General features: G+C 54.2%; 1 protein-coding gene across 1 annotated transcript; it reads left to right on the forward strand.

The window, feature by feature from the left end:
• Positions 1–1,384: 1,384 nt before the first annotated feature.
• Positions 1,385–16,508, forward strand: ZNF839 (zinc finger protein 839). The gene is made up of 8 exons (XM_040478294.1): positions 1,385–1,658; positions 5,484–6,287; positions 8,991–9,230; positions 10,885–10,977; positions 11,628–11,777; positions 14,435–14,581; positions 14,718–14,811; positions 15,504–16,508. Exons 2-8 carry the CDS (start codon positions 5,523–5,525, stop codon positions 16,370–16,372), a joined length of 2,358 nt encoding a protein of 785 aa, XP_040334228.1. The 5' UTR covers positions 1,385–1,658; positions 5,484–5,522; the 3' UTR covers positions 16,373–16,508.
• The last annotated feature ends 303 nt before the right edge of the window (positions 16,509–16,811 follow it).

The raw sequence follows: 16,811 nt of genomic DNA on the forward strand, positions 1-16,811 counted from the left end.
CCCCCGCGCCCGCCGCGCCTGCTGCCGCCCCAGGTGAGGCGCCGGGAGGGACGTGGGGAAACCGAGGCCCGGAGCGGGGCCGGGCAGCGGCGCGGCAGGAGAGGCGGCGTCCGCCCGCCCGAGAGCTCCGGGCGGCCCACACTGAGCGGTCACCGCGCCAGCGTCTGCAGCTCCTGCGACGCGCCTGCTGGGCCGCGGTCCCGCTTTCGAGCGCTGCCCGCGGCCTCCGTGCCGCCCGGCCCTTCGCGCAGGCCTGCGTCCGTTCACTCGGCGTCCGTCGAGCGCTCGCTGGGTTCCAGGCGCTGGCCTCGGCGCAAGCGCGGCCTCGCACACCCTCCGTGGAGGGCGAGAGGCAGACTCGGGGAGGGACGCGGCGGGGGCGGGGGACGCTGCTTTAGAGCGAGGAGCCCTCAGGCCTGACGCCGGAGCCGAGGCGTGGATGGATGAAAAGGAACCAGTGGGGAGGGCGGCGACTGCCAACCCGGGGGCTTGGGGCAGAACTGAGCACACAGTAGAGCGGTCTGAGGCGGGACTTGGCACCCTGGGGGGTCGTGCCCGGATTTGTAGCCAGTGCCCGGCACGGTGCCTGCCGCGCGCTGAACGAGGGAGATACGTGAGAGCACTCCGCATGCGACACCCCGTCATTTGTCCGCGTTACTACCTCCTGGGGCCCGCAGCTCTTGGTTACTAGGGGAGTGGAGACCAGAGCCTGCTCTTCCAAGCCCAGGGGGTCAGGGGGAGCTCCTGCAGCCAGAGGTCCTTCCTGTCGTCTGTAAAGCCACATCCCCTTTCAGAACTGGGCTTGTACGTGACACTAGCGCTTCTCGGCCCAAAGTTGCCAGAGAGATGCCGCTTCCACTAGGAGACAGAGAGGTTAGAATCAACAGTCTTCGTTGGTTTTTGTTTGTTTTGTTTTGTTTTGTTTTTTTAACCGAGTGATTTTGGCCGCCGGGAGTTGTACCCGGGTTGGGGGTCAGGACTGGACAGGTGTCTGGCCAAAGTTTGGGAAGACAGCTATGAATCTGCCCAAACTCCTTCCTAGAGGTGTGACCTTGAGTAACCCAACCTCTTTGGGCTTTGGTTCCCTTATTGACATTGGATGAGCTTTCTAGCTCGGACTCCCACATAGGCGGAGTCAGAAGGGCCACGGTGGCTGCTGTTTGGGTGGCTCAGTCTGTTAAGTATCCGGCTTCCGCTCAGGTCATGATCTCCCAGTCGTTGAGTTCGACAGCCCGGAGCCTGGCGCCTGCTTCAGATTCTGTGTCTCCCTCTGTCTCTGCCTGGTCCTCCCCCCAAATAAAGAAACATTAAAAAAAGAGAGAGACGGGTGATGGTGGCTGCTGTGTACAGAGCGTCTACTCCATGCCTGGCATCACAGGGGGCTTACTTCCGGGCAAGTGCACAGAAGTGTTCGTATCAGCACTTTACAGATAAGGAACAAGCTCCGAGAGGCGGGGTGACTTTGCCCAGGGTTCTCCCATTTCCAGCACCTGTTGAAGGTGACCCCAGCTCTTTGGGTTTGGTGTGGCAGCTTGAAGAGTCCAAAAGTGACATTTCCCGTCAAATGCAAGCGACCTTAATCAGCATTAAGCAGCACGGCCCTATTCTGTGGCTGATCTAATTGGGATGACATAAATTCTGCCTGCACTCACAATAATGTAAGTTGGCTGTCGAGTCAGCCCCAGCTGTGCCACGGGGGCCACCGAGGCAAACCACGTGTGTTCCTTGCGCCCAAGGAGGTTATGATCTAACCAATGAGGTAAAACGTGACTCAGGTAACTTCTCATCGAGGTCGGAAAACTAGAGATAAAGGACTGATGCACTTAGAGAAAGGGAGAACTGATTTTGGGCTGAGGGGATCAGAAATGACTTAGTTGAAGAGATGGAAGTGTGGGTCCCAGTTGAAAATATGGAAGGGGACAGGCAGTGTTGGGGGGAGGGTGGAGTGTGCATTTAGAGGACCCCGGTCTCGTGGTTCTCTGCGGGGGGGGGGATGGTGCGGATCAGAAGGCACAGACCCAGTGGACGCACTCCCGTGGGTCGGATTTGGGCTCGCATCCCTCCCATGCTCCCCGTTCCTGCACCACAGAAACATTCCCAATTTCCTCCAATATGCTGTGCCATTTTTCACGCGTCTGTGCATTCACTCATTTTTTCCTTGCACGTCAGACTACCTGTCCACCTGGCCAAAATTCCATTCGGCCTTCTCGGGTCTCTTCTGGGAAGCCAGACCCTCCCCCACCCACCCACCAGGCTGTTCCTGCCTCCTGCCTCTCTTATCGCACCTGCTGCCCCATGGTGTCATTGTTTCCTGTCTGCATTCCTTAGGGAACCTAGTCTGCCTTCCAGATCGGCAGTGGAGCTTTTCAAAGTACAGATTGCGGGGTGGGAGGTCCTGACGGCAGGTCTGCAGGTGACTGAGGCATGGCAGGGGAAACTGCCCTCTTCCTCAGTGAGGCTAGGACTTGGCTAATGTTGTGTTTTTTTTTTTTTTTAACTGAAGTATAGTTGACATACAGTATTATATTAGCTTCAGGTGTACAAGGTAGCGATTCCAGAAGCCTGGGCATTATTCAGTGTTTACCACAGTAAGTGCAGTCACCATCTGGCACCATACAATGTGATTACAACGTTATCGACTACACTTCCTATGCTGTGCTCTTCACCTCCATGACTTACTTATTTTATAACTGGAAGTTTATACCTCTTAATCCCCTTCACCTATGTCACCCACCCCCTCACCCACATTGGCCTGCTTCTGTGTAGGTATTGGCACACGGAGATACCTTGTACAAGTTTGCTGAGTGAAATAAACATATACCAAAGTATCAAGCATGATACCCACCTGGTAAACTCGTGGGGAGCCGATTTAAAAATTAGACCAGTTTTGCCACTGAAGTATTCCTAAAACAGTAGGATTTGGGGTGTGGTGTGTGTGTGTGTGTGTGTGTGTGTGTGTGTGTGTGTGTGTGTGTGTGTTTAACGGCATTATCTGGTCATATCCTAAGAGCTTAGACATTCTAAATGGTAGTAAGTGAAACAACTGTGATTATGAAAAGATAGTTGTCATTTGATTCACAGGTGGCCCAGGACTGGCCCTTGGGGCCTCAGGGCACCAGCTGCGTACCCTTCCTCACCCAGGATAGTGGATTGTGTCTGCTGTTTGTGGTACATGTGGAACACACACACAGACAGATGTACTCCCGCGTGGTTTCGGTGGGAGTTTTCATTCTGCTCCGTGTGACACTTGTATTGACCCCCCACTTGGTGTGGGGTCGAGTCCAAAGAGGGCCTGTTGGTGGCCCCAAATCAGTGGTTCTCGGCTGGGGACTCTTGGCAGTGTCTGGAGACATTTTTGTCCCAAGAGAGGGCGTGCTACCGGCATCTAGTAGGTGGAGGCAGGGACACTGCTCAACATCCTGCAGTCACAGGATGGCCACCACAATAAAGAATTAATGGTCTGAAATGTCACTTGTGCCCAGGCTGGGAAAACCTGCTCTGGATGATGAGGTTCATCTTTCTTTCCTCTCTGGAGAAGGATACTGATTCTTTCTTTCTTTCTTTCTTTCTTTCTTTCTTTCTTTCTTTCTTTCTTTCTTAATTTTTTAAAATTTTAATTTATTTTTTAGAGAGAGCACAAGTGGGGGAGGGGCAGAGAGAGAGGGAGACACAGAATCCGAAGCAGGTTCCAGGCTCTGAGCTGTCAGCACAGAGCCCGACGCGGGGTTCGAACCCACAATCCAAGAGATCATGACCTAAGCCAAAGTTGGATGCTCAACTGACTGAGCCACCCAGGCTCCCTGATGCTGATCGTTTTTGCAGCATGAGGCCATGAGCCTTGTGTCTTGCTGCCTCTCCCCTGAGCCCATGACAGGTGTATACCTAACATTGTGTCTGGCACATAGTAACTGCTCAGTCATTATCTGTGGAATATTGTCGAGGGCAGCCCTCCCCTTCGGTGGGTGGTTTGCTCTTGCAGACCGTGCTGCCTTGACCCTCCCAAGACCTACATCTTTGTACCTATGCCAGTGTTTCTTATGGAACCCAAGAAGCAGAATTGCCACATCAGGAAGTGCACGCACTGAACGCTTTCTTACATGTTAAAAAGTTGTTGAAGATAGCACCCCGCTCCCAGGTATGTGCCCTGGAGAAACTCACACACGTGAACACAGACACCCGCGAAGGTTCCACGCAGACGACGAGAGCGCGAGGTTAGGGACACTTGCCCGTCAACGGGAGAGTGTTCTCAGACCGCAGAGGAATTGAGAGCTACACACCGCGGTGTGGATGAATTTCACAAGCCGGACAGGAAGTAACACACCTGAAAATGCTGCACCCGCTTGCAGCAGGTCATGTACGCTTACGTGAAGTTTAAAAACACGCCCAAACCAAAGTGCATCTTTTGGGGGGTAGCTCCGTAGATAATATAAAAATGCGTGTGAATGACAAATAGCACTCAGGAAGGCACGCATGCTGAGAGAACAGCACAGAGCTTCACCTCAGAGGGAAGTGCTGCATGTTTTAAGGCAGGTGGTGGGAACCTGTGTTACATTGCTCCTTATGGCTTTTTTCTAGGATTTCATGAAAAATTGAAAAAGAAAAAAAAAAGAGCGTATGTATTGAACTGAATCCAGGTTAGAGTACTAAGAATTCCAAGTAAATACAAATCTGCTGTAAAGAGGGATATTTCTTATTAGTTCATGAAATCAATTTAGTAGATTGGGACTACATTTATTTATTTATTTACTTATTTATTAAATGTTTATTTTATTTATTTTTTTTTAATTTTTTTTTTTCAACGTTTATTTATTTTTGGGACAGAGAGAGACAGAGCATGAACGGGGGAGGAACAGAGAGAGAGGGAGACACAGAATCAGAAACAGGTTCCAGGCTCTGAGCCATCAGCCCAGAGCCCGACGCGGGGCTCGAACTCACGGACCGCGAGATCGTGACCTGGCTGAAGTCGGACGCTTAACCGACTGCGCCACCCAGGCGCCCCTAAATGTTTATTTTTGAGAGAGAGAGAGCCCATGAGCAAGGAGAGGAGGGTCAGAGAGAGAGGGAAACACAGAATCTGAACAGACTCCAGGCTCTGAGCTGTCAGCACAGACCCTCATGCAGGGCTCAAACCCATGAACCAGGAGGTCATGATCTGAGCCAAAGTCAGACACTTAACTGAGCCACCCAGGCGCCCCTTGACTAGTATTTTTTTAAAAAACAACATAGGATAGATCCTATCAGAAGGCATTTGTATAGAAATGTTAAGTGGTTTCATGAACTTTTAATTTGTTTATGCAAATATTTCCACATGCACATATGGATGTAGGTCAAGTGTGTCACTAGAAACAGTACACGTACGTTAAATAGACTCACATACACGATGGATTTTATAATTTAGAAACACGTGTGATAATACAGTTAAGATGAGAGCAGAATTGTAGAACCGTTGATAAGCCTAACGCTTTTCTCTTTCTGTCTTTAAGCAACTGGAAGCCATTTGTGTCAAGGTAGTATCTGGAGAAATGACAGACCAGAAAAGGCCAACGCCCCCACTGGCCACCCTCCAGCCCAGGACAGCCGGGCTGAGCCAGCCGCCCAGGGGGGCGCCCGGCGTGCTGGGGCTCCGGGCACAGCCGCGCTTCCCGAGTGACTTCCCTCCGATTCGGGTGTTTGTACAGAGGCCACTGCCCGCCCTGCAGCTGGTGGCTCCGCAAGGACCGGGCGCCACGCCGGCCCCTCTGTCAGCGTCTGACCCACCGGCGGTGACATCTGTTTCATCCGGTTCAGCGAATTTCTTTATTTCCAGCTTGCACACAAAACACACGGAGAAGCTAAAAAAATCTTTAAAAGTGAAGACGCGTTCTGGACGGATATCTCGACCGCCCAAGTATAAAGTCAAAGATTATAAGTTCATCAAGACGGAGGACCTGGCTGACGGTCGCTTGTCAGATTCTGACGATTACTCAGAGCTGAGTGTGGAAGACGATGACGACCAGAGGGGAAAGCGGGCGCTGTTTGACCTGTCGAGCTGTTCCCTGAGGCCCAAGACTTTCAAGTGTCAGACGTGTGAGAAGTCCTACATAGGAAAAGGGGGCCTGGCCCGGCATCTTAAACTCAATCCAGGCCACGGCCACCCAGAACCGGAGGTGTCTCTGTCTGAGAAGGCCAACGGGAGCACGACCCGAGGCTGCGCCGAGGGCAGGACGGCTAGCCTACCGTCCCCGGGGCTGCCCACGTCAGCTCTTCTGGGTGAGGAAGGGGCCCAGTCACCACCGTGTGGCCTGCAGGTAATGTTTCTACTGGTGACCGTGTCCTTCTTCCTGCCCATCCCGAAGTGAGGCTTTATGGTATCTGATGGGGGTTCAGGTGAAGGCTCAAGTAGGTCCAAGGTCACGGCAGGGGCTCTGAGACACCCCCGGCCCCCCCCATCCCCCCCGCCCCCGGTCTCTACGGCCGCCCGACCAGCAAGGTGCCGTGCACCCTCTGTGTGGGGTACTCGCCAGCCTCACTGGGCGTGTTCGATGGGAACATAGCCGCGGATTCTCTAGCTCTGGTCAGCAACGCGAGCCGCAGAGCACTCCTGTCTTGCTGCTGAAGTCACAGCGGGCCCTGAGAAAGGTCTCAGTTGGGAGCGGTGGTCCCCGGGGCGCTTCCTGGAGCGTCAGCAGCGACATGCTGTCTTCGCGTCTTGCCCCTTTGGAAACTCACAAGCAGACAAGGCAGGTCGAAGCCACTCTGACTTTGCACCACCACGCCACAGTTGAGGGACAGCAATTTCAGGTTCCTAAACGTGTCCTGTGCCCTCGTGTGCCGCATACGAGCGGTCAGGTATTTACGAAATGCGGACGGATCACTTGAACGAACGGCAGACCTCTGTGGTTACCCTCACCTGCTTCGCTTGAACCTTCCTGCTTCCTTCTCCTTTGACTTGTGTTGGCTTTATTTGTGTCTGTGCTTCTGGCTAGGCAATTGTATTTGCAGTTCCTGAAATGTTAGACAAACCAGCACTGGAACTGACTCGGCTGTCGCTAGGAGTTTGTGATTTTAGTGACTCGGAAGATGTTGTTAACGAGAGCCTGTCTGCTCTGGCCACCTCATTCCCTGCAGCGGGACGGGGGTTCCTGAAGGAGGGGTGAGGCTGGTGGCCGCTTTCGCTTACAGATGGGTTCCTTGGGGCCTGAACAGGTCTTGTCTGGGCCCGGCTTATCTGTACTGAGGTCTAGTGGCAAGAACCACGGAACAGCCCCATGTGAGGATTCAAAAGTACTCTCTCCCCTGTAGCGTTAGCCTGAGTACTAGTAACACGGACACTAACAATATACTGTTGATTGCACGCCTCTTTGGGGCGGGAGTGTTGTAAGTCTTCTCCATCCTGTGAGAGCCTCGAAAGTCAGGTGCAAGACAAGTGCATGGGGCTCAGAGGATGGTGGGCATCCCATCGGGGCACACCTAGGACTCTGCCAGGTGGGAACGAGACTGAGGTTGAGGTCTTCTGACTTCAAAGCCCACACTGTAGGCTGCCTTGTTGGGGAAGGTTCTGCACTCCTCATGGCTGGTAAAACCCCAACTTTTGAGAAACCTCTCTACCTTTCTTTTTTCTTTTTAATATTTATTTATTTTTGAGAGAAAGAGAGAGAAAGTGTGAGCAGGGAGGGGGAGAGAGAGAGAGAGAGAGGGAGAATCGCAAGCAGGCTCCTCACTGTCAGTGCAGATACTGACTCGGGGCTCAAACTCACGAACTGAGATCATGACTTGAGCCAAAATCAAGCGTCAGACGCTCAACCAACTGAGCCAACCAGGTGCCCCTTTCTCTGCTTTCTTAAGTTGAAATGGGACCACAGTGATTTATAGTTCATCATCCAAACCAGGACATTCTGAGAGTGAAAGGGGCACTATTCACAATTCCAAGGGACAACAGGTGTGTGCGGGAGTGTCTCGGGTTGACCAGGCCAACCGGCACGTCCTGCTTCCTTCAGTGATGAAATGCGACCCCACGGCAGAAGCAGCATGTAGATACCAGAGTCCCCGAGTGCATGCCCCGAGTGCCTGGCCTCGGGCATGGTGGCTGTCCAGACTGCGTGGGAGGGGTGCCTCCAGCTGCTGCGGTGGGGAGGGACACGCAGGCCTGTTTCTCTCCTGCCCTTTCCCGTGAGCAGACTCACGGCACCTAGGGCCACAGACAGACCTGGCGTTGCTCCTGCAGCTCCACTAGTGAAGATGTAGACGGAAAATTCCGTAAGAGTTCAGGGGACTGACTTTGTGCCGGCTGCCACGTGAAGTGTGTTCCTTGAATCCATTTAAGCTTCCAGCAGTCCTGGGAGATGCAGGTGCATTGTTCCTGTTTTCAGAGGGGGAGTTGGCACCGAGTGAGGAAGTAGCTGGCGTCAGATCCAAGAGTCTGTCCAAAAGCCGTGCAAATCCACGAGACAAGAGAGTAGACTAGCAGCTCCCAGGGCCTGGGGGCAGGGAAGAATGAATGATGCTGACGGGTACAGGGGTTCTTTTGCAGGGGGGAGTATGAACATGTTTTGGGATTAGATGGTGGTGATGGTTACACACCCTTGTCAGTGCATGAAAATCTGAACTATAGATGTTCAAAGTATGAATTTCATGGTATTTGAAATATACCTGATAAAAAATAATAAAATTTTTAAAAGTCACGCGTAAGGTATGAATGACCGAACTTCAGGTTCAGTTTTAAGATGACGGTGGTGTCAGAGAAGTCTCCTGTTTCATTTTGGGCAACATCCAGGGTTATGGCTGGCCAACCCAGACTTACCAGCTGGCTAATACCAGATGTCGCCACAAGGAACTCTGTTGGGAAAGTTTAAGGTGCGTCGATTATAGTTAATGTGTCTTGATAATGCAGAGAAGAAATAATTTCTCAAGTTCTTTGCTTTCGACGTGACACTGTTTGGCTCTAGGGTTGTCACTATGGCGTGTAAAGTATGATTCTTTCATTTTTGTTTTGGGTGCGTAACGCTCTCTAGAATAGCCAGTCTGTAGAAGTTGAAGACGCCTTGGTGTCTGAACCAGAAGATGGAAATTATTCGGCCTTCGTGGGATCAGAGAGACACCCAGGCCCTAGACGAATCGAGTTCGTAGCAGCCCCTGCAGAGGCCAGCGAGGCCGTCCTTGGGCGAGGCGGAGCCGCTCACCCTCGTGGGCGCGCCGGTGCCTGCGTGGCAGGTGCACAGAGCGCCTCGGTGGCCAGAGCCCGGCTCAAGGAGGTGCGTGGCTCTTAGACCCTGTTCTTGAAACCCGTGTCTTTGGCATGGCGTGTGGCAATCCGCTGGTAGGTTTCTGAGTCCAGAGTAAAACACCCAGAGCAACGAAATAGTTCGCCTGAAACGTATTTGGACGAAGTGTGTCATGACTTCAGGAACAGTGTTACCTGAAATAATTCTAGGTTTACCGGTTTGGAATAACAAGAGGGCTTTCGGGCTGCCTGCCGTTACACGTTTGGGAATGATTGTAAGCTATGTTTTCATATAAGCAGTTTAGGAAACAGGCAGTTTCTATTTTTCTGTACAAAGTTTTAAGGTACAAAATCATGTTTCAGGTTTTGAACCCTGGAATCTCCATTCCAGTCCCTTGAAAGTAAGCTTGGTGAATTTAAGGGGACTGATTTAGAAAAGTGGGACCCTAAATTCATCCCGATTGTCTTTGGCTCCACGGTATTTATTTGCCTGGTAACGGCCAGCTGCGTGTCTTAAAGAAGTGAACAGGAACAAAGAGTGCGAAGTAGTGAGTGAGCGAGACAGCTGCTCTCAGAGTGGCCACCAGGGAACCAGGGCCTCCAGAGTCACACACAAGGGGACGAGAGGTTCTCGGTGAGGAAGCTTTCCTAGAAAGCGTCATGAGCTTACATATTCTAGCTGGAAGTTTAAACCCGGTGACTTCGCTTTCCTCTCATTGGGCTTGTCGATTAATCCTGGATGACAGATTTTAGGAGTAGGAGGGAGGGTGGTCCTCGACTCGATTCAGTCATTAACACTTGAAATACCGCCACCTATTGAGCACTGTGCGTGGCAGCTCGGCCATGCTCTCCGCCCTGCCCCCATGCTAAGTTCCAGGTTTACTTCATTTCATTGGTTCCATAATCATTATCTCCACTTAATAGACGATGAACCCGAATGGTTCGTGAGCTCCCTGTGCCTCTTAAGACTTCCTGTCTCTGAGACTGGTCCCTTCCCCACCCACGTCATTGCCGCCCTGGGTGACCTCCTCCGTCTGGTTTCTCAGGCCATCCTCCCTCGCGGACACCCACGTACTTCCTGTACCTGCTAATTCACTTGGCTCCTGAGCCTCAGCGCTCCCACGGGGCGGCCCGGCCTGTACCTCCCCCGCCCTCCCCTTCCAAGGGGAGCCCCCAAGCCTGCTTCCTGTCTAACTTGCCCGGGGGTCTGCCCTGTGCCCAACTGGGAACCCACAGTCATTCATGCTCCTCCCCTAGTCCTGAGGACCGTGCCCTCCCCGCATCCCTCTCCCCACACCCCCCACCCCTGCATTCACCTCGGGGCCTCCTCTTCTTTGGCCTGTCCTTTGGCGGTGGTCTCCCAACCGCAGGCTGCCCCACACTTGTTTGCATTTTCATCTCGGGCACTAGTTGGTGCCCCCGGAGAGCAGGGAACACTGTTCCTTCTCCAGGACCTGGTACCCCCTCTAAGCTCAGCCGTCCCAGGGGAGTCAAACTTTGATTCCAGAATTGGTCACAGACTTTGTTAACGGATCAACGAGTGAGATCGTTAACAGAATGTTAGAGTCGCTTAATCACTGCGATTTGGGGGAACTTTAGGTCTTTTATATTCTTCGGCGCCAACTTTTTGGCTGCTGGGGATTATTTTGGGGCTTTTGAAGCTGTTAAATGCTTTCTTCTGGCAGTTTCTCCAGCAGTGTGACCGAGAGGCTCTCGTGGACCTGGTGCTGCCTCGGCTGGCTCAGGTGGTGACCGTGTACGAGTTTCTTCTGATGAAGGTGAGTCTCCTGAGCATGTCTAGAGGACACACGGCCGATTTGAAGTTATTTCGAAAGACATCCTTCGCATTTGTTTTAGAACGAGCCGGGCCGTTTGGAATCGTGTCCCTCCTCCAGGACAGAGCTGAGGGGAGCCTGCTGGCCCCACCGGTGCCTATTCGGCCAGGTCTCCCAGAGGCTGCTCAAGGACCCCCTTGCCTGTTTTAACCTCATGTGGGAGGCAAGAAAGTGGTGGCAGCAAAGCAGGGCCGGCCCCCAGCCCCCATCACCTTCCTCTCGGGCACCTCCTCCCTGGTGAGCCTGCTCTGACTCGGAGAGGCGCCAACACAGCTCCCGGGAGGAGTGAAGGCCTGGGCCCCTCCTGCCTGCCGGCCCGTCCCCAGAACCTTCCCGTCTCCCCTTCCTGCTCCCCCCGCGACCCCTTCTTCGGGGCTCCGGCCCACAGTCCCCCTGCGGCTGTCACCCTGGAGGTGGTCTGCTCTGGGGCGCTGTCCGGGGCCGGGCACATGTGGGCTGTCACTGGGGAGTGGAGGAGATGACGGGCCGCGGACGGCCTGACAAGCTCGTATCCTTCCCGCCTCCAAGCCCCTGTAGTTGTCATTTCGTTGCCTCTGGTTTAAACATTTCTTGTCACCTTTATCTTCACAAAGGTTGAGACAGGTCATCTAGCAAAACCTTTGTTCCCCGCTGTGTATAAGGAATTTGAAGAGTTGCATAAAAGCGTTAAGAAAATGTGCCAAGATTACCTCAGTGGTTCTGGTCTGTGTTCCCAGGAGCCTCTGGAAATAAGCAACGACAAGGTAACAGTCTCACCTGGGAAAAAAGTTTTGCTTTTAGATTTGCTAAAAGAAGGATATCCGTGTAAAGAGGAGAATGTTGTTATTTTTACTTATTTATTTTTTTAAAGTAACCTCTATGCCCAACGCGGGGCTGGAACTCATGACCCCGAGATCGGGAGTCGCTCGCTCCACTGACTGAGCCAGACAGGCACCCCTGAGGAGCCTGTTTTCAGTAGTGACATCTTCATAGTCGACTGCTTTTCAGCTCTTTTTCCCACCAAATGACTGTTTTATTTTAGTTTATTTATTTTGAGAGAGAGAGAGAGCGCGCGTGTGGGAGGGGCAGAGAGAGAGAAAGAGAATCCCAAGCCAGATGCGGGGCTCGAACTCATGAACCATGACATCATGACCTGAGCTGAAATCAAGAGTTGGAAGCTTAGCCAACTGAGGCTGCTGGGCGCCCGACATTTTTTTTAATGTTTATTTTTTGAGAGAGACAGAGTGTGAGTAGTGGAGGAACAGAGAGAGAGGGAGACACAGAATCTGAAGCAGGCTCCAGGCTCTTAGGCTCTGAGCTGTCAGTACAAGCCCGACACAGAGCTCGAACTCATAAACAGTGAGATCATGACTTGAGCTGAAGTCGGCCACTTAACCGACTGAACCACTCAGGCACCCCCCTCCCCCAACATTTTTTTAATATAAAAGCAAACGGTGCTTGTTTCAGAAAACTCAGGAATGCGGACGGGCTGACGGAACCTTGAAAGGTCCAGAACACTCTCACTCAGTGGTGACTGCAGTGCTTACTGCGGGCTGGGGGACGGTGACCATAGATCCCGTCCGTGGCTGTTTAGACACAGTTCTCATTCCCCTGTCATTGTCTCCGTCAAGTTGCCTCTGGCTGTACTGGGTCCTGGGTAGAAATCTGGTTTGAACTGATGTGGTTTTCCTTGTTTTGGATAAAACCCTTTGCTGGGCTTAGCGTGCCCCGCGTGGCCACATCATTCAGGGGTCCGTGCTGGCCAGGCCCCCGGGTCTCAGGCCCACCTTGAAACGGAGCACTGAGTGATGCCATGCTTTTAAGTAATGCTTGTTTATTTAAAAGCATACTTGTACAATGGTAGCTGGGGCACACTCGTGTCTCAGAGACTGTCTCTAAACTACTGAAAATACTTGTAGGTTTAGAGAAGGAAAATGTGGGGCAGCGGGGGCGGGAACCTGCCGGTGGGCAGTGAAGGTTAAATGGATCATTGTGTTGGGGTCAATCATGGGAGGGGTCTTTCTGGGTCAGGGCAGTCCTTACTGCTGGAGGGGGTAGTTTCGGTTCCCATCAAGGTACGCTTTGCCCTCAGGGTCTGCTGCCTGAGCCAGGGGACCCTGGAGAGGAGAGCCCCACTAGTGCGTCTGAGGGCAGGAAGGGGCAGCCACAGCCCTCTTTCACAAGCATAAGGAACACTTGGGCCGTGTTGCTTCAGCTGCTCTTAAGATTTCATTGACCTGGTCGTGGGTCTGCCCCCCTGTTCTTAGGGTTAGCGTCACGCAGACTAGGTTACTTCCGTAGCAAGAAGTCTTGATCCACACTCTGACAGAACGAGGGTTGTTTTGTTTTTGTTCTTTTTTTTGGTTGGGGGGGGGGGGTTGGTCATTAGTTTTATACAAATGCAACACTTATTTATTAAAGCTTATGTATTTTGAGAGAGAGAGAGTATGTGCTGGCAGAGGAGGGGCAGAGAGAGGGAGAGAGAGAATCACAGGTGGGTTCCGTGCTGTCAGTGCAGAGCCCGACGTGAGGCTCGAACCCACCAACTGTGAGCTCGGGACCTGGGCCGAAATCAAGAGTCGGATGCATAACCGACTGAGCCATCCAGGCGCCCCAAGAGTCACGTGTTTTTTTAAACTGTGAGCTCGGCAGGTGTGGGTGTCCTCCCATCACAGGGCGGACTGGACACACACGGCTGCTGTGCACGCCTGTCGGGACCCACACTCGCAGGCAGTTCAGGCCGAGCCACAGCCTCCTGGGGCACAGACCGTGGCTTAGCTTGCAAGGGGACACAGACAGGCTGGGAGGCACTGAACTCGAGGGGCTGCCTGTCCTCTGCTCAGACCTTGATCTGCTGCCCCTCCTTCCCTTCCTCCTCCCCTCCTGCTCCGTGGTCCCTTCCTGTGTTCACGTGTAAACAGTGACAGCTGTCGCTTCACAGAATGCCCCCAGGGCAGCTGCAGCCCCCTCACAGGACCAGGAAGATTCCGGGAGCACAGAAGCCGGGGCCCAACATGACCCTCAGCCTCCCAGACCCTCACCCTGTCCACTGCCTGCAAGAGGAGATATTGTTCTGGAATGGGCGGGATTGTTTTCTGCCGGTTCCAGTGGAAATCAAAAACAGGAGAACAGGAGGCGAGCGGTCACTCCGGTGTCCGATGCCGTCTGACTGCCGACGACACTGAGGACAGCGTAGTGAATTAAAAGAGAAAAACCCCTTTGGTGTCTGCTCTGCACCGTGCTAACACAGAACCTTCTGGTTCCGATAGGACCCGTTTTCTCCCCAGCTGTTCCACGGAACTTCTCACGTGTCTTTGTTTCTCCCGTCGTTCGGGCCGCCCCTCTCGGACGCGCCTCGGCCCTGCCATTACTGTCGACGTGCTGCTGAGCGCAGCTCCTCTCTGTCGCCCTCCCTCCTCAGGTGGCCGAGTCTTTAGGAATCACAGAATTCCTGAGGAGGCGGGAAGCGCGCACAGAGTGCGTCCCAGCGCAGCGCACCAGCGGGGACACGGGCCGGGCCCCCCGGGCCGAGCTGGAGGAGGCCGGCCAGCAGAAGCGGGAAAACGAGGTGGGTGCCGTCGAAGGGGGTGCGGTGCCGAGTTTCGGCGCTTTGACTGCAGCCCACGGCGCTGTCCTCCGGGGAGGAGCGGTGCGAGCCTGCCCGCTCCCTCCTAGGCTTAGCTCCCTGGGTGTCCTCTTTGCAGACCGCGGGCGGGGCGCCGGCCTGGGTGAAGAAGACCAGAAGAGACCCTCCGCCCCAGGACACCACTGACGGTGGAGGCCCAGCCGCTAACCAGGGTAAAGCGCTCCCCGTGGTGTGCGCCCCGCGCCTCCCAGGCCTGCTTCTCACTCCCGGGTGCCCCTGTGGCCGGATTGAAGAGAACCTGGTTTCTCTCAAGTCTTATCCCCACCTCCCGGGGTCCTGTGGTTCTCTCTCGTTCCCTGTAACTCTCGAGGTCTGTGAGGCTCTCTCGAATCCCTTATTGAAATGAAGAGCCCATGTCTGGGGCCTGGCTGTAAGTGCCGGCTGAGGTTTAACCCTGGAAACAAGCCCTCCTCTGGTTTTTATTCTGTTCGAACCAGAACCTCTCAACCAGACCCTGAGCCTACAGCGCACTGAGAGTGGTTCTGCCGCTTCCTAAAACTGCCCGATACCCTGCTTGACCCTCAAGTCTCCAACGGAAAGAGGCATTCTGCTCTTTAGAACTTACGACTGAATTCTGCTGCGGGGGAGGGCAGCTTTATTCAGGGAGAGCAGTGGAAACCCGGGCCCCTGTTGCCCACACGGCTCCCCTCACCTGACTAATCAGTATCGCCTCTGAACTTCACCCACACTTGGAAGCTGCCAGTCCCGAGTAGCAAGGAGGGTTTACGTGTCCACGCGTTCTGCCAGGAAGTTAATCTGGACCCGCTGGTCTGGGACAGCGAGCGCAGTGAGCGGGCCGTGTCACGGCACGTGGACGCTTACCTGTTTTTCTTCAACTGTTTAGGTCCTGCCCCTCCAGCGAGCGGGAACGCCCCTCGCCGTCCGGAAGGAAGCCACACGGCGCCGGTGTCTGGTCGAGCAGGCCGGCAGCTGCGGGCATTTGCTGACCCCGAGGCCAAGAGCGGGTGTGGGGCTCCCGCTCTCTCGTGCGAGAACGTCAGTGGGCTGAGTCTGTGTCCTCAGTCAGGAGAGCCCGGGACGCACACACAGGGGTGCGTGCCAGCCCTCCCTGGAGAGAATGCTCAGGAACGCTCCGCAGACTGGAACGGAACTGGAAACAGCCTGGGCAGCGGGGATCTCTGCAGGACCCTGATGTTCCCTGGAGGGGTGGCATCCCTGCCGCCTTCCGGGCCTGGAGACCTTGAGAGGCACGGCTCCCTCTGGAAAGGCCCACGGTCTGGCGCCAGCGACGTCCTGTTTCCAGAGGCTGCCGGCCCTCTGCTGGAGAGGGTTTTGTCTGTGGACGTGGGGCCAGCTGACTGCGTCCCCAGGACCGTGCCCGAGCCGGGGCCTCAGCCGGCCCAGGCCGGGTCGCTGCCCACCGATGGCGGCCGGGGAAGCCATGCAGGGGGTGTGGACCACTTCCCCGCGGGGCCCGAGGCGCGCGCTGACCAGAGAGAACTGGAGAGCGTTGTTGCTGCTGGAGAAGCCGTGGCTTTTGAAATCACCAATGGGTGCCATGAATTTTTGTCTCAGGGACAGGAACAGATATTTATTCAGACTTCCGACGGCTTGATCTTGTCCCATCCGGGTTCCGTGGTGTCCGGGGCGGAAGATGTTGTCATAGTGGCCGGTATGGAGGGGCCTGCCCTGCAGACGGCCCCCCCGGAAGGGGTCCCTCTAGAAACCACGGAGGCAGAGCCCTCACAGTGAAGCAGAGCCGGACCTCAGTCCTGGACGTGTGTGTGTTTTATCCCAAGAAGGTTTATGTGAAGTAATGTATTTTTCTACTGTGAACACAGACACAAATGAACATCTTATTTATAAAGAATAATGTCTTTTTACTTGACCGTCTGTCTACCTTCTTCTGTATTTTGCTTGCCTTCGTGCTGATGGCAGAGCAGTCCCCTGACGCAGCCAGCCTTAGAGACGACCCACAGTTAGCACCACGACACTGTTACTTGCCACCTTGCTCCCCCAGAACCATGTCCCCTCCTCTCCTGGGTGATGTGCTGCTTTCCCGCCACATCTGGATTTATTAAGGAACTAAGGTCGCCATCCTGCCCCCACCCCCGGGAAGTAGGAAAGAAAATCGTTTCTGCTTGTACTTAATGCATGAGGGGCCCACCGCAGGGGGCAGCTGAGGTCAGAG

The sequence above is a fragment of the Herpailurus yagouaroundi genome, unplaced genomic scaffold (assembly GCF_014898765.1).
Source record: "Herpailurus yagouaroundi ecotype Mexico unplaced genomic scaffold, PumYag 141, whole genome shotgun sequence".
NCBI lineage: Eukaryota > Metazoa > Chordata > Mammalia > Carnivora > Felidae > Herpailurus > Herpailurus yagouaroundi.